General features: G+C 48.0%; 2 protein-coding genes across 3 annotated transcripts; both read right to left on the reverse strand.

Moving 5' to 3' along the window:
- Positions 1-171: 171 nt before the first annotated feature.
- LOC122391608 (protein BUD31 homolog) lies at positions 172-11,304 on the reverse strand. 2 transcript variants are annotated; one of them, XM_043385714.1, is made up of 5 exons: positions 11,258-11,304; positions 3,616-3,730; positions 3,142-3,264; positions 2,666-2,832; positions 172-1,055 (listed from the first exon to the last, which is right to left on the reverse strand). In XM_043385714.1, exons 2-5 carry the CDS (start codon positions 3,707-3,709, stop codon positions 1,005-1,007), a joined length of 435 nt encoding a protein of 144 aa, XP_043241649.1. In that variant the 5' UTR covers positions 3,710-3,730; positions 11,258-11,304; the 3' UTR covers positions 172-1,004. The 2 variants fall into 2 exon arrangements, with proteins under 2 accessions (XP_043241649.1, XP_043241648.1); XM_043385713.1 differs by lacking the exon at positions 11,258-11,304 and adding an exon at positions 11,212-11,253.
- A 1,090-nt stretch (positions 11,305-12,394) lies between these two features.
- On the reverse strand, positions 12,395-14,493 carry LOC122391609 (juvenile hormone esterase-like). Its single transcript, XM_043385715.1, has one exon. The coding sequence runs from the start codon at positions 14,451-14,453 to the stop codon at positions 12,738-12,740; it is 1,716 nt and encodes a 571-aa protein (XP_043241650.1). The 5' UTR covers positions 14,454-14,493; the 3' UTR covers positions 12,395-12,737.
- Positions 14,494-14,914: the final 421 nt, after the last annotated feature.

The raw sequence follows: 14,914 nt of genomic DNA on the forward strand, positions 1-14,914 counted from the left end.
TCTCCAACATACTGCAATACATAGCTAAAAAAAGCGTTGATCCCATGGGCCAATCTGAAACGAGTCAATACTCCTTCCTCATCGGAACTGGCGAATGCCTGCTGTCCACTGAAATAGCTTTCATACTCCCACAAACGTCAATGACTGCGAGAAAACGATCCAAACAAGAACTTTGGATGGAGATGTACGTTTCTTTTCTGCATCATTTACAAACACAAAACACCCATGTTACAGGAGAACGCCGACCAGCGTCGAAAAGAGGCACAGGCCACACAGGCCCACCTGACATGTGCATGTGAGACCAATGCCTTACAGTAAATCTAAATCAATGCAAGGCCAATTTCGTTGCCCGAAATGAACAGCAATTAACGATAGTGCAAGTCGAACACGTACAATAATTAAGTTCAATTAGACAAACATGTTGATATTTTCAACGATAGGGCTGCATGAAAACGGTATCGGTGTGCACTGGGTGAGCTCCATTACGACAATTATGAGCATAAGCCCATTTCTCAGGCGACAGCGCACCACACAGGGATCTCACGTGCCTGACATACACACGCCGCACGGCTGGCTGCGGGCTACGAAGCAGCGCTGGAAAAGATCCGACGTCAGCCATCAGCGGTTGTTTTCAAGCTGACACACTTGCAGGAACGACAGAAGACATTCGACCCGCCTCATTACACCTTCGGGATTCATGAGGACCGCACCTACACTTTTCAGAACTCCCAACCGGCTCACCACAGCCAATGAGTTCACATTTCATTACCGGAGCTTCACAAACACAGCACAGTTCTCGCTGTTGCAGCTCCGGGTACAGTCTCACAACAACGCACATGTATCCTTCCAATCCCTTCTCTGCCGCTGGCTGGTGTGACACTGAATTGACGAATTTTCCTGCACTCATCATATTCAGCGTACGCCGTAGTGTGACGATGTCGGGTAAGCGCTGGACGGTGAGGGGATAGGATGACGTAACGGGGTTATGACGTCATTGGGATGGACTAGCCGGAGCAGCCGCGACAGCCGCAGTGTACGCACTCCACCACGCGACCCTGGAAAATACAGAAACTGTGTCACAAAAACTGTTGTGAAAACTGAAAACTGAAATGGCCATATGACAGAGCAAACGTCGGTACTACATCTTTTCGCGTTAGCTTTTGACCACTGGGCAAAACATTTGTACACATTCGCCGTATAGATGGCGAATTCGCGATACAGGACATTCACCATACGATTCACCATAAACGCCACATTCGCCATATAGATGGTGAATGTGAAAACTATTTTGAAATGGCCATATGGCAGAGCAAACGTTGGTTTAACCCTCGCCCATGTAGGGGGGGGTTGGTGCAACCCCCCCCCCCCCCCTAAGGTTTTTCGGAAATAGTGCAAAAACGGCGGCGCGCAGCGCCGCCAAATTTTGGGTACCTTATGGGGCAAACCTTGCGCATCTTTTGATAAAAAAAATTTGACCGGGTCATGTCAGGTCACGGAGTTATGACGTCACAAAGGGAACAGCCTCCGGCCGGATTTTCACAAACTGAGTGCCAACGCCCGAGGTTTCCTGCCGGTGGTACGGACATCGGTTGATGGATCGTGATGAAACTTCTCATGCATGTTGGGGCAAGTATTGGCTATCATATGGTATAAGAAACTTGACCGGGTCAGGTCAGGTCACGGAGCTATGACGTCACAAGAGGAACAGCGTCCGGTACTATTTTTGAAAAGCGCCCGAACCACTATTTTGCTAATTCTTGTCACCTCAATGGGAATATGCAGCAATATTAGCTTCTATAGGGAGCAAATGGACCTCCAAAATCCAAAAATACAATCAGATTTCAAAAATTTGAATTTTGATTTTTCGAATTTCTGCCGCCGACTGTGACCTTGCCGACTTCCGGCGCTCCTAACGCGCCATTTTTAGAGCTAGGGAAACGAAATACATACCAAACGATAGGGAATTGATCAAGGAACACGATAGTGAAGGTTTCAAGTCGATATCTCCCACCGTTTTGCCGCAATCGCCGCGGAAAGTTGAAAAAAGTCTATTTTTCCGAAAATTTGACCTTTGACCGGTCAAAAGTAGGTCAAATGTTGACCTAGGACCAAAAAATATACCACCAATCGCGAGATCTCGGCGAGAGCAATCCGTTGGTCTTTTCCGCTAAGCTCTACGACGCTCCGTTTTCAAACGCCAAGGGGGGGGTCGCACCAACCCCCCCCCCCCCCTGCATGGGCGAAGGTGGCAGATCGCCGTTTACGGGCGAGGGTTAAAATACGTGCAATCGGGTAGGTATCGAGGTCCAAGTTACGTGCAGCCGGGGAGTTGCCGAGAAACGTCGCATTTGGATTTTGGAGAACTGTTAAAAAGCGTCAGGTAGTGTTGCGTGTCAGAAAAGTCAAAGTGTGTTGACTGTCGGGTGCCCAGAGAATTATCAGAGAGTTATCAAGGACTGATAAGTCGCTGAGTCTCTCGGAGTCTCTGAACGAAAAAAAAAACACGCGCGGCGTACATCGACTTGTCGAAAAGTGCCGCATGCCCACACACCTACCGATTTGTTATGTGGATGGATGTCGGCTAGCGTCACACAGAAGGGTTCTCCAAGAATTATATTGCGTCACACAGTGGGGTTTCTCCAAGAATTATACACTCAGTTCTCACCTCCTCCAATCGCGCCTTGGGCACCCGGCAGATGCAGTTGGTGGCAAAGTTGGTGTCGCGCGTCTGAATGCAGCGCAGGCAGCAGAGGTTCTCATATCCCTGCTTCTTCCACTTGGCGATCAGGTTGCCGTCAGCGATACGCTCCTTCAGACAGTAGTCGTAGAGCTCTGTGGGTAAGGAGAGAGAACGTTTGACGGTGACGTTGATTCGAAAGGCCAGAGATTGAATGAACCTGGGTGCAACGTACCAGACCAGCCATTATGCTAACTTGATGGAATATTGGGACAGAAACAGGACAGGTGCCTCTTCACTAACAAAATCAAAAACACATTCACCATTCAAAAACATCGAAAAGTATTCAGTATCATAAAAAACTGGTTGTGATATTAGCATTCCTCAATGACGTCAGTCCAAAACTCGCATTTAGTCGACTACTGACGTCCGATGACTCTAAAGGCGCATATCTCACCACATACCTCTGGAGATGGCCTTCCTGCGGTAGAACAGGTCAAAGATGTAGCGAGACTTCTGGTGGTGGATCTTGAAGATGGGCCACAGTGCCTCCACCTTTCGTTTACCCTCGTGAGGCTCGGTCTCAGCTGTGAGCAGACGAGCAGATGTCGGTCAAAACAGTAACCAGTAATGCAGTGGCACAACAGCTACTCACGACTGTCTAGAGTTAGCGATATGATCACCGCAAAGCACATCACAAAACAAGCGGCGTTAATAAGTCATAAATCAGAGCGAATGAGCTAAAGCGACCAACTTAAGTGTGAATCAAAATAATTTTAGTCATTGAGAGTCATGACTCATGACCACACTATTCAGGCTGAATGGGATAAATGAACAGATGCATTCAGCCTTATACCATAGACTCAGTGTGTGTGTGTGGGGGGGGGGGCAAGGCAGGAGGGAAGAGACTGTATGGACGAGGGTCCCGGTCAACTCACCCTCGCGCATTTTCTGATCCAGTTCGTCGAGAGTGGGCTCAATCAGTTCCCAGCCCTCCGGCGGCGGTTTGCGGCTTCTCTTCACTTTCGGCATGGTGTCAGATCGCTAAGAAATCTGCCGGAAAGAACAGAGCACATTGGTCACGCTGAATATTCCAATTTGTATCTGTTAACACAGGCAGCTGCATGACAGCCCGGCCAATGCCACTGAGCGGTGCTTAACGGGCAGTGATTCACAACGTGACGCTACCGGTACTGGCGCTCGCTTTCTATGGAAACGTAGGCAAAAATGGGCAATTCTGCCGGAGCTCATACTCCACAGAGAAAAATTCAGCACTGGATTATCACAGTGCAATGCAGAGTAAATGAACTAGAGTCGGTTGGTGTGGTGTTTCCTACTCCCTGCGACATCCTGTAATAGGGATGAAAGGTCTAAGCAGTGAAGATGAGCAAGTCCAAGTCAGTCTTACATTTTTGTAGATGTTCTTATTTAGCCAATTTGTCCAGTTTTTAGAGGGTTCAAAAAGAGGAAAAAACCGGTGGACTTTCAAAATCATCATTTATTCATTTCAAGGTATCGATATAGCTGGCGTCACCATCGCCGCTAACCGGTAAATGTGTAGATGAATTTAGAGTAAAAACGTAGTCAGGGTCGGTGTCATGACCGCCACAAATTTCACTTGATTCCTTTAATATAGACATAATTTGATAGACCTTCTCATTAGTCATTAGTAAGTGTGGCTTAGATAAAACCTAATCCTTACTGTATTTATATCTAATATTATCATAAATAACAATCATCACCGCCAGCCCAGCGATTGTTTAAATTGTTTAAATACAATTGTGATCTGGCGATTCAAGAAGTGTTAGGTTTGTAGGCATGGGCGCCGCCACCGGGGGGGACGGGGGGGACGCGTCCCCCCCACTCTCAGAATGGAAGGGGGACGTCCCCCCCCCCCAAACTCATTACGGAGCGAGCGAAGCGAGCTTAGTCTTTCGTATAGATAACGGAAATTTCTGAGTATGAGCGGCCGGCACGCTTTTGCGAGGCTTATATCTCAGCAGCCACTTGACCGAATTACATGCCATAATTTTCGGTAGACGGTAGCTGTATTCCTTCTAACAAGTGTTGGACTATTCCTGATGCATGTGGGTGACCCCTTTTGCACGTGCCACGTGAAAAATGAAGAGGTGTCAGTTTTGTAACAATTGCAATGTCTCGGTAACTACTGGGCCGATTGCGCTGAAAGTTGGCATGTATAGGTAGGTACCCACTAGGCAATGCATATTCATGTGCTAAAGTTGGGGTGCTGCTGCACGTGCGCACGTGCAGGGGTCGATTCCAGATCTCAAGAACGGCTGAACCGATTGTGCTGAAATTTGATACACATGGTTAGGGACCGGTTAGTAGGGTACCGTGCAAAAGTCAGTTGGGAGTTGGGACCCATTTTGCACGTGCGCACGTGCAGGGTGCCGCTTACAGACCAGAGCTCGAGAACGGCTAGGCCGATTGCGCTCAAATTTGGCACATCGTTAGGTTAGGGACCGGTTAGTAGGGTGCAGTGCACAAGTTAGTTATAGGGATTCCCTTGCAATTTCGCACGTGCAAGGCCCACCCTCTCGCTCGCTCCGTTGGTCGCCCCAAAAGGCGTTTTACTGGTTGTTATCCATACTCGAAATTTGCTTAGGCCCTTCTGTCCAATGAGACCATTTCAGAGCCGGAAGGATGATGAAGAATTAGTGGGAGACATTGGTCTGGGCAGCCACCCCAGTGAGCCACAATTGGGGTGAACCCGACCAATTGAACAGGCAGCCCAGCCCACTGGCATTCACTGCACCCGGCAAAGGACTATAGCTCCAGTGGAGCCATTCCTGCATGGGATAGTTGCCCGTCCAGCCCGGAGCAGGGGGGGGGGGGGTTGCGGCGTGGAGGAGAAGGATTTGACTGTCCTGAGGATGGAAGAGATAGAACGGTGCCGAATCTGCAGAGAGGGTCCAGGAGGTTTATATAATCAGTATATGGGGTGTGGGCCTACATGCATTGGTCTGACCCCTGACACCTCGGCCAACAAAATCTCCAGCTCTTGTCCGACCTGTCATCGCGGAACTGCCGATATTTGATATCGTGATCAACGTGTGTCGTATAACACGACTGGCCGAAAATGGGCCTAATATATTTCGTCAAACCAGCCAAGAGAGCATGACTTTAAACCAATCCGACATCGGAGTCAAAATCCGAACAATTTCGAAGACTTCAACTCCGACTCTAGCCAAAACTATCAACTCCGACTGATTCCGGCTCCGACCCCACAGTTCTGCAGTCACACGAAACTAAATTTCCAGCTTCTAAGAAATAAGCTATAGGGGAAGTTGGGGGAACGCCGAAGACTTTTTTTCTGACGCCCGTAGCACGCAAGGTAGACAACATAAGCCATTCTTGTTGGCGTCATTCGAGAGGCCAGTCTTTTGCCTTTCAAACATACCAGGCGCATTTGATGAATTCGCATACCGTTAAGCGCACAAACTAAAAATATCAAAGAAGTGACTTTTTCGGCGTTGCCCCGGACTGCGGGGAAAGCCGAAAATGGGAGAAATGATCTACGGGGAATGCCGACATTGATGTTTTGCCATTTTATCTCAAACTTTATCCAGAATTGATCAAAGCTGACACGCGTTTTAAGAGCTTGAGGACGCGGTGCACACTGGAAGTTATAATTGTGTGATATAATAAGAACATGCCAGGTAAGTCATTCCTTATAGGTAACAGGCCGTTGTGTCGGTTGAAAGTGTAATTTGTGTGACTAAAAATACGCGTTGCTATTCTACAGCAGTAAAGTCCACGTAGCGTGCTTTTAACACGTGCGTAATCGCACGTTTTCGGCATTACCCCAGCCTGCCATACTTTCATTTGCAGGCCCATAACTTTTCAACGTGCTGTATAAATTTCAAATAGGCAGCACACTTATGCAAAGACATGCTAAAGATTATTTGACCGAATTGGCCAGACAAACGGTAGCATAATGAGTAAGAAATGCAGCTTCAAAGGCGCATGTAGTACAAGGGAAACGTACCTTGAAAACGCTCTTGGCGCCCTCACAGTCGAAGTATTCCGAATGACGACTCGTAACAAACATGCGATAATTGTAGTCACTTAAGCTTCAGAGCATCACTGACAGGTGGCATCCATGTCTTACGGTTTTCGAAATATCTCGAATTTCGGCTTTGCCCCAACTCCGGCATTGCCCCAACTTCCCCTACGGTTGAGAGGACAACAAAACTTTGAGGCGACTTCACTACTTCACTTGGTGACCTGACCTAAGGTTTTCTGGTATCAAGCTTGTTACACGGGCTGCAAAATCCGTATTTTGGAGCAGTTTTGCCTGATGTTTTTTTTTTTTTGCCAATTTCCGCGGCGCTTCGCGCCGATTCATGCTAAACCCAAAAAGAGAGATTGTTACTATACAACGCCCCCTCCCCACGCAAGTATGCAATATTTATTTCATATGCAATATGCATTACCGATCAGATTAGTGGCATACATCAGCAATTATAGCCTGATAGAGCACTGGAGGTTTTGCCGTGTCAAATTGAATCGGACATCGGATGTGTATATAGGTAGGTACTTGGTGGGAAATCAGTCTATAGCCATACCTTAACTACTTTCCTCAAACCAGTTGTTGCCACAGTTATGATTTTTTATGCTTAAAATGGTCAGAAAATAACATAATGAATATTTGCAAAGAGGATTTTATTTTATTTTTACAAAAGAACTGTTTTCCATCTTTCGTAGAGGCTAATTATACTGCAGCGGAAGCTGATTACGCGTTGACCAAGCATACTCGTATTACGTAGTTCAAACCAGCTGAATGCTGATTGGCTAGCATTTTTCCGTAAGGGAATGGATTCCTCGGTAATGGAATGACAAAGTGTAGTCTATGGGGATGACTTCAGTCTTCAAACCTAAAATCGATACCGATACCTATCTTTGGCTAGGGTGATCGTTGGGCCATAAAAGCTCTTGATTTGTTAATTCTTGTCTCAGCTCAAGCTACAAAACTGTTACTTCAGTTTAAAACCCTATGTTAAAAGTGGCATATTCGCTTTAAACGTTCAATACATCGGACCGAAAAAAGCCACGGTAAGAATGTCTAATTTTGGGTTTTCAGTCGGTCAGTCCGTCCCCCCAGTCAAAAATCCGTGGCGGCGCCCCTGTTTGTAGGTTGTAGGTAAGTTTTAGGTTGGTACCTAGGTTGTAACTTGTAGGTAAGGTTAGGACAGGTCAGGTTAGGTTATGTTTTGTTATGTAATACCTACTATTTGATGAAGACTTCTATAAGGGAAATTTGGGTAAATATCTTAAGAACTGACAAGTCGGCGGTGAACTTTTCACAAAAAGGTCAGGTGGGAGCACCTGAGGACTGAGGTGTAGGGTGTCCCAAGCATACATGGGAAAAACAAAACTATGAAATATTCAAGGGGCTGAAGTTTGCCCCGGTTCCACTACCGGTAAGGAAGACACTGGTCGAGTTTCAGAGGAATCAGAGTATATTTAGAGGTTGCGAGCTTGTGCACTTTTTAACTGAGCAAACCCCATTCCATAATATGTGTAGGTATATACCGATTGAACAAGCATGACAAATCAGGGTATTTAGACAATTTTACAGCAGAAGGTAGCACTGCACTATCTATGAAACACTTTCTTTGTCTATCCATCCTTGATTTTCTTGGGCTGCGCCTGCTGATGGTGATGCACTAGCTGAAGCAGGTATTGCTTCTGCTCTTCTGACTTGGTGGTGGTGTTGTACGGCTAGATAAGCGAGATTCCCCGTTCGGCGGCATCATTGACGATATTAAGAGCCCTTGCTCTATGGCTGACCATGTGATAGGCTGCGTCGTCCTTCCTTAACCCGCGCCCTGCTGGGGGGGGGGTGTTTGAACACCCCCCTTGTGGTTTTTCGCGAATATCTCAAAAACGGCGGCGCGGAGCGCCGCCGTTTTTGGTACACCTTATCATACATCAATTCTACACATGTTGTGAAAATTTCAGACCAAGGTCATTCAAGGTCAGGTCACCAGGTCACTTGAAGTGACCTCACCTCATAAAAACTTTCAATGTCTGTCATAGCTACACCGAGTGACCGATCGATTTGAAACTTTCAGCGATTGCTAAGAGCAATAGCATGTACAAAATGTATATCTCAGAATTTTGATATCGATGACCTAGGGTCAGGTCAATTTTGCGACCTCCCCATTATAAGTCAATGGGAGAAAATTGAAATGCGCCTCTTTTGGATGAAAGACATTATACACACTCCCAAACACCGGATTACAAGTGGTTTAGACACACTGAACTTGAAAATGGTGTCCGTGACCCTTGTTTATGCCCTGAGGTCATCTTAGGTCACGAATGGTATCTAACAGTTTTTCGCAAATAACTTTTGATAGAGGCATGCTAGAGCGATGAAAACGCCTTAGATGTGTTCAGCTCGACGATACGGATCGACTGATATGCAACATGACCCTTTCCGGTCAGGTCATGACCTTGACCTGAGGTCAAATTTTCAAGTTGACCTTTCAAGGTCAAGTTATAGTTCATTCGATGCGTCTTGACGAGAGGAACACGATGCCGGTAAAAGTAAGCTCGTACAAGGCTTGGGTCAAAAGTTATTGCAGAAAAACTGTTTTCGAAAATATTGGCTATTTTTGCAGTTTTTGCCCCCTGCAGGCAAAACCGTTGACCTTAGGTCAAATCTGAGAGAATTACTCAGAAAGGGCGTTAATAGGGCTATCGAATGCGCTTTTCCGCGGCGCTGTAGCTCTATTGGTTCCCGAGTTATGCGTTGGCTTCTTGGAAATTTTCGACATTCGACCTGGAAATCGGCGAAATTTTGCCTTCAATGACCTCTGGTGACCTGACCTTTGACCTGACCAAAAAATTGACCGAAGTGATTTCGTCATTATTTTTTACGCTCTTTCGAACGCCGCCTTCCGCGTATCGCTACGTGGCCCAGGAGCCGAGTTACAAGGGGGGGGGTGTTCAAACACCCCCCCCCCCCCCAGCAGGGCGTGGAAATCCAGGACCCCCAGCAGGGCGCGGGTTAAACTCCTTGGTTTATTTCGCGATGAAACCTGGGTCCACCATTAGAGTCGTCAGCAGGAACATGGATGGACCAGGAGGTTACAAAGTCTTCGAGAGGAATGCCAATGCTGCTTCAACATGGCGGCAATTGGAGATCGTCATATTCCGTCTCAGCCTAGGCAGTACGTAAGAGGGACGACGAGCTGGTCAGAGAAGCAGCCGGCTCCCCGCAGGAGGTGCCGGCAGAAGCAAAGGCCATCACAAGTGCCGGAGCAGGGGCGGCTGCAACTGCTTGACGCATGACATGGCCAGACTCCTTCTTCAAGAGGATCTGGGGAGACCGGATGCCGACCTCCACCTCAGTCTCTGGCGTAAGCAAGGGCTAGGCGGTGGATGCCTATCGGCATCAACTACGTGCTGGATACTGCAGTAGGTATGTCGTACCAGTACATCCACCGGATCGGCCGCCTCCCGGCGCGGACCTGCCCAGTGCCCAGGGTGACCCGACCTGCGGTACTCAGCGGTGAGGTGCGCCGTTTGCAAGGAGACGACACACCTGACCATATCCTGGTCCGGTGTATGTGCCTGGACGATCTTCATCTTAAGTTAACCGGCAACAAAGATGCGACCGAGACGCAGCTGCAGAGAAGGGAAGTGGTCGCGGCCTTTGCCCGCGACTTCAGGCACCATCAGGAGCCTAACGATGGTTACTGGGATGATGCTCGTCGATGGTCGCCTTGCGGACAGTTTGAAGATGAAAATTGTGGCCAACCTCCGGAAACCGCCAAAGAAACAGCTGAAACGACTGGAGGGAAAAAGTGCGAACGATTCTGCCCCGTCTGAATCATGCCATGCATGCGATCCTAGTAGCCATGTTAAAATGCACATAAGAAGAGATAAAAATGTTCATTTGCTCGCAACCTCTAAACGTACTCGGATTCACTTGAAATTTTGTCAGCATCATATCCCAGCCAAGTGGAATGGGGGCAGCCTTCAGCCGGTCAAAAATTAACAAATAAGTTTTTTTGGGACACCCTACTGAGGTGCCTGCTATAATGATTATGATACGGCCTTGAAGTAAGCCAAGGCGGCGGGGGAGGAGTGAGGACCGAGGAATAGGGAGTCTGTTTTGTAAGCATTTTTGTGGGTTTTTATGGATATTCCAAGGTGGAATGTTTGGAAACCATTCCAAATGATGTCTTTTAGCGTTAGTAGCATTTGAAAGCTAATTAGCTACATCGCACATGCTGTCGCATCGCCTATACTTTCACCAAAACCATAATCTATCCTGACCTAACCTTACCTATTAACCTACAACCTACCAACCAGCCACAAGTACACACAATTTGCACTGGCGTAAGCATACATCAAACTCATCAAAGTTGAAGTTTTGCGAGAGTGAAAATCAATTCATCAGAACACGCCCGGCCCCAGTAGTGCCCATTATTGAACATTGATATGTGTGAAACTGAAACAGTCTCAATTTAGATAAAATTGCAATAATACTATTGGTATACTTGAAAAGGTGTTAATAAAAACAAAATTAAAGAATTTCCCCCTTACCTTATCCAAAAAACGTTACCGTCGGCAATAGTGGCGCCGCTGCTACAAAAGCGAATATAAACTGTTCAAGGCTGGATAATATTCAATTAAAAACACTGCTCTATTCCACAGCTAAACAACTGACATCCATGCTGTAAAAAACTCAGTATGCATCCAGACCATGAGCCAAGGGTAGGTATATATTTATCAGAAAATCTGTCACATCAAGTATACATAAATAATTGTGTGTCATTTCGGATACATTTATCAAGGGTTTTCTTAATGATTTACAATTTCTATTATGCCCAACCGTCAACATTATTAATTGTATGACCTATTATTCAGATATATTGCACGGTGCACTCATTTTATGTCCGGATTGATCGCGATTATATTGATTCCATTTGATTCACCGTATGACCTTTCATCAGTCCTATTCCAAATATGGTTACCTTCGATGAGCCCGCCTCAGCCCGGCCTTGAAAGGCAAACAAACGTTTTCGCCTATGATTACGCAGTGCACTACCATAGAAATAAAGATAAAGACGCGCACTTATACGCAGCCATCTGGCTATAAACGTCTGCAGCTCAGCAAATGCGAGGGGAATCGAATGGAAACCGTCGCTATTTTATTTGTCGTATGCGATTTTAATAGCCGTTGTTAATAGGTATGGTGACCTAAGATCATCAGGTAATCTGTGACATTGAAAAGTTCCCTAAACGTTATCGCCGCGGCTGCAGTTAGCAGTAGGCATTTAAGCGATCATATAGCTTATTAGTCAATACCTATCGGGCTGAGTGAGGCGAATTACATCACCATTCGATTCAACGCATGTGATTTCAACAGCCTCTCAAAATAGGTATGGTTATCAATGGCACTGAATTCGTTTATCTCTGTAACCGTGAGCTCCGAACCTCCATGCAATCGGTCCGCTAGTTGCCAAGTTATAGATAAGATCCACGTAGCGCTCGAAATCTTGCGAAATCAATGGACGCTGCCTGGATGAATGCAATGTCTCATAAAGATAAACGACCATTGCTATGGCCTTACTTAGCCAGACATGTATGGTCATTGTTCACTGGTCGGTGACACAATGGTCATTGATTGGTGTCTGGTGACGAAAAGTTAATGAACGAGATAGGACGTTCAAAGATATATTTGAGCTGATATGTATTAGGTAATGTAATGTAGCATTTGTAGCAAGGCAACTAGGTACGCTCATAGTCGAACGTATTCATACAACAGTCAACTAAGCTCTATGACAGGTAGGTATCAATGGTGCCACATCTATCACATTGTGCATCCAATCCAGCTCACATTTTGCACCGTATCATCGATCACATCGGACACTTCTGACTTCTGAGGTCGGTATTGGTCATTGGAATCAGATGTCGATTTTTTAACTATTCACCGTATTAAAAACGATTTTTTAACTATTCATTGGTTAGCATTCCTACAGGCATGACATTCACTATCATTTTCGCATCGGACGGTCACAATTCACAGTTCATCATGACCGTCTTTCGACGAACTCCAACGTTGCGCGTTCCATGGCTCCTTCAGAGGAAGGCTCTCCCAGAACCGGACACGCTCTTCGGCGAACTTCTCGGCAAGCGCCGGGGCAGCGTTCAGCCGGAGGTAGGTCCCGCTCTGGGAGGTGTAGATGGGCCAGTCCTCTACTCCCAGCTCAGGAGCTGAGGGGTAGCCGCGCTGGGCAAAGCTCGTCCACAGCCGTACGAACAGCCGCACGAGCGCGTACTCGGGCGATCCTGGCTCCGGACGACGCTGGAGAGCCGCGCGGAAGAGGTAGGCCATGTCGTCTCCGTGAGAGACGAGAGGCAGAGGAGGCGCCTCGACACCGATCATGTCGGCGAAGCGCATCTGGCCGGGGCCGATATGGTCCACCAGGTACTGGTAGACGGGGACAAGTTCGGAAGCCAGCGACAGCTCGGCACTCATGCCCAGTGTGAAGAAACGGTCGCTGAAGAACTTGATGAGTGCCGCGGTGGGGTTGCCTCCCTTACTCAGGACGAAGTCGCGGATCTTCTCGGCCACTTCAAGAGGAGCGCCGTTGACGGTCTTAGATGAAAGGCCTTCTCCGCAAAGGAACGATGCGGACGACCATGCCTCTAAGTCTCCCTTGAGTGCGCGAGCAAGAACCTCAGAGTCACGGTGAAGGAAGCCGGCGACGAAGAGACCCTCGTCCTGCGTGGAACCCATCATCCAAGGCACCCTGTTGAAGCGACCACTCTTCAGCAGGCGGTTAGGCTGATCGGGCACGAACGGTTCCTTCGCATCGGCGTCGACACGAGGATGAAACTGCAGCGCCAGGCCGCCAGCGTCAAAACCAACACTAGCCACCACCTTCATGATGTCATCGGCAGGTTTCTGACGGAGGCACTCCAGCGCGGCGGCACCGCTCTCGGGGCAGCCAAGTCCTGTGGTAAGCACCGCCAACTCTTCATGCTGGTCTCCCGCCAGACACCAGCAAGAGCTGGCAGACCCCGACTGACTGATGGCCCGGTGGAACAGGCCTTTTGTAAGAGGACTGGCCACCAGAAGCGAGACACTGGCACCTCCTGCAGATTCCCCGAAGATAGTGACGAGTTCTGGGTCACCTCCGAAAGCCGCGATGTTATCACGCACCCACTGAAGCGCCAGAGCTTGGTCACGAAGACCCAGGTTGCCGGTGGCGAAGCCATCCTCGGTCGTGATGAAGCCGAAGACGCCCAAGCGGTAGTTGAAAGTCACCACGACGACATCCTCGTCCAGAAGATAATCGACGCCGAAGATGTCGTCGTCGCCAGATCCGCTGATGAAGCCACCACCGTGCACCCAGACCATAACCGGAAGACCTTTCTCTTCTTTTGACTCCGGCAGGCGAGGCGAATACACATTCAGGAACAAACAATCCTCCTGACCCAGCTTGGAGAAGTTGTGCATCATGCTGTACTGCAGGCAGTTGTTTCCATGCGCCGAGGCATCTCGTTCGCCGGTCCAGGGGCGGTGCAGCTGCGGCGGCTCGAATCTCAGAGCACCCACTGGTGGCTCGGCGTACGGGATGCCCTTGAACGCTGCGTAGTAACGTCCAGAGAGTGAACGCTGTTTCAGACCACGCAGCGAACCTGACTCGACGGTCACCAGCGGGCGGGCATCCTGGGATGCCGCCGCTACGGTCGCCAACACAAGCAGACAGATCGCGCGCGTCACACACATCCTGTCCGTGGCGAGGTCCCGAAGGGAGTGCCGACTGTCGAGCCCCGCCCGCTGCCGGCCGACGGCTGTATCTTGGCACTCTCAACAGTCAGAGGCGCGCTCAGTTGACGGGCGTGTGGCGCTCAGCGGGCAAGAAGCAGATAGCGCTTAATGTTTAGATATAACGCGACTGCTGATCCTAACCCCAATAGAGCGCCCGTGGAAGTAACGAAGTTGCGGATGAAAAGTCAAACCGTCTAAAGTAAACAATTCGTAAGCAGACGTTTAGCGTAAATTGTAAAATAAATGGATATCGCGAAAAGATGGAAGACAAAATGTTATGATATCTTTTTCTGAGTTTCTAGACGGAAAGCTGTATAGTTGGATACAAATATACCTATCTAAATATTACATATGTATAAGAATTATATATGAATTATGTATAGGAAGCAATAGAATAATAATGATTACTCAGAGGACGG

This window comes from Amphibalanus amphitrite, unplaced genomic scaffold (genome assembly GCF_019059575.1).
Source record: "Amphibalanus amphitrite isolate SeventyFive unplaced genomic scaffold, NRLGWU_Aamphi_draft 000446F_arrow, whole genome shotgun sequence".
Classification (NCBI taxonomy): domain Eukaryota; kingdom Metazoa; phylum Arthropoda; class Thecostraca; order Balanomorpha; family Balanidae; genus Amphibalanus; species Amphibalanus amphitrite.

Bases quoted from the DNA above. Each gene is read 5' to 3' on its own strand.
- LOC122391608 (XM_043385714.1), bottom strand. From the start codon at position 3,709: ATGCCGAAAGTGAAGAGAAGCCGCAAACCGCCGCCGGAGGGCTGGGAA. The intron at 2,833-3,141 runs GTATGTGGTGAG...CCTTACCCACAG, and splicing joins CAGGAAGGCCATCTCCAGAG to AGCTCTACGACTACTGTCTG. The intron at 1,056-2,665 runs GTGAGAACTGAG...TGTATTTTCCAG, and splicing joins CCAAGGCGCGATTGGAGGAG to GGTCGCGTGGTGGAGTGCGT.
- LOC122391609 (XM_043385715.1), bottom strand. From the start codon at position 14,453: ATGTGTGTGACGCGCGCGATCTGTCTGCTTGTGTTGGCGACCGTAGCG.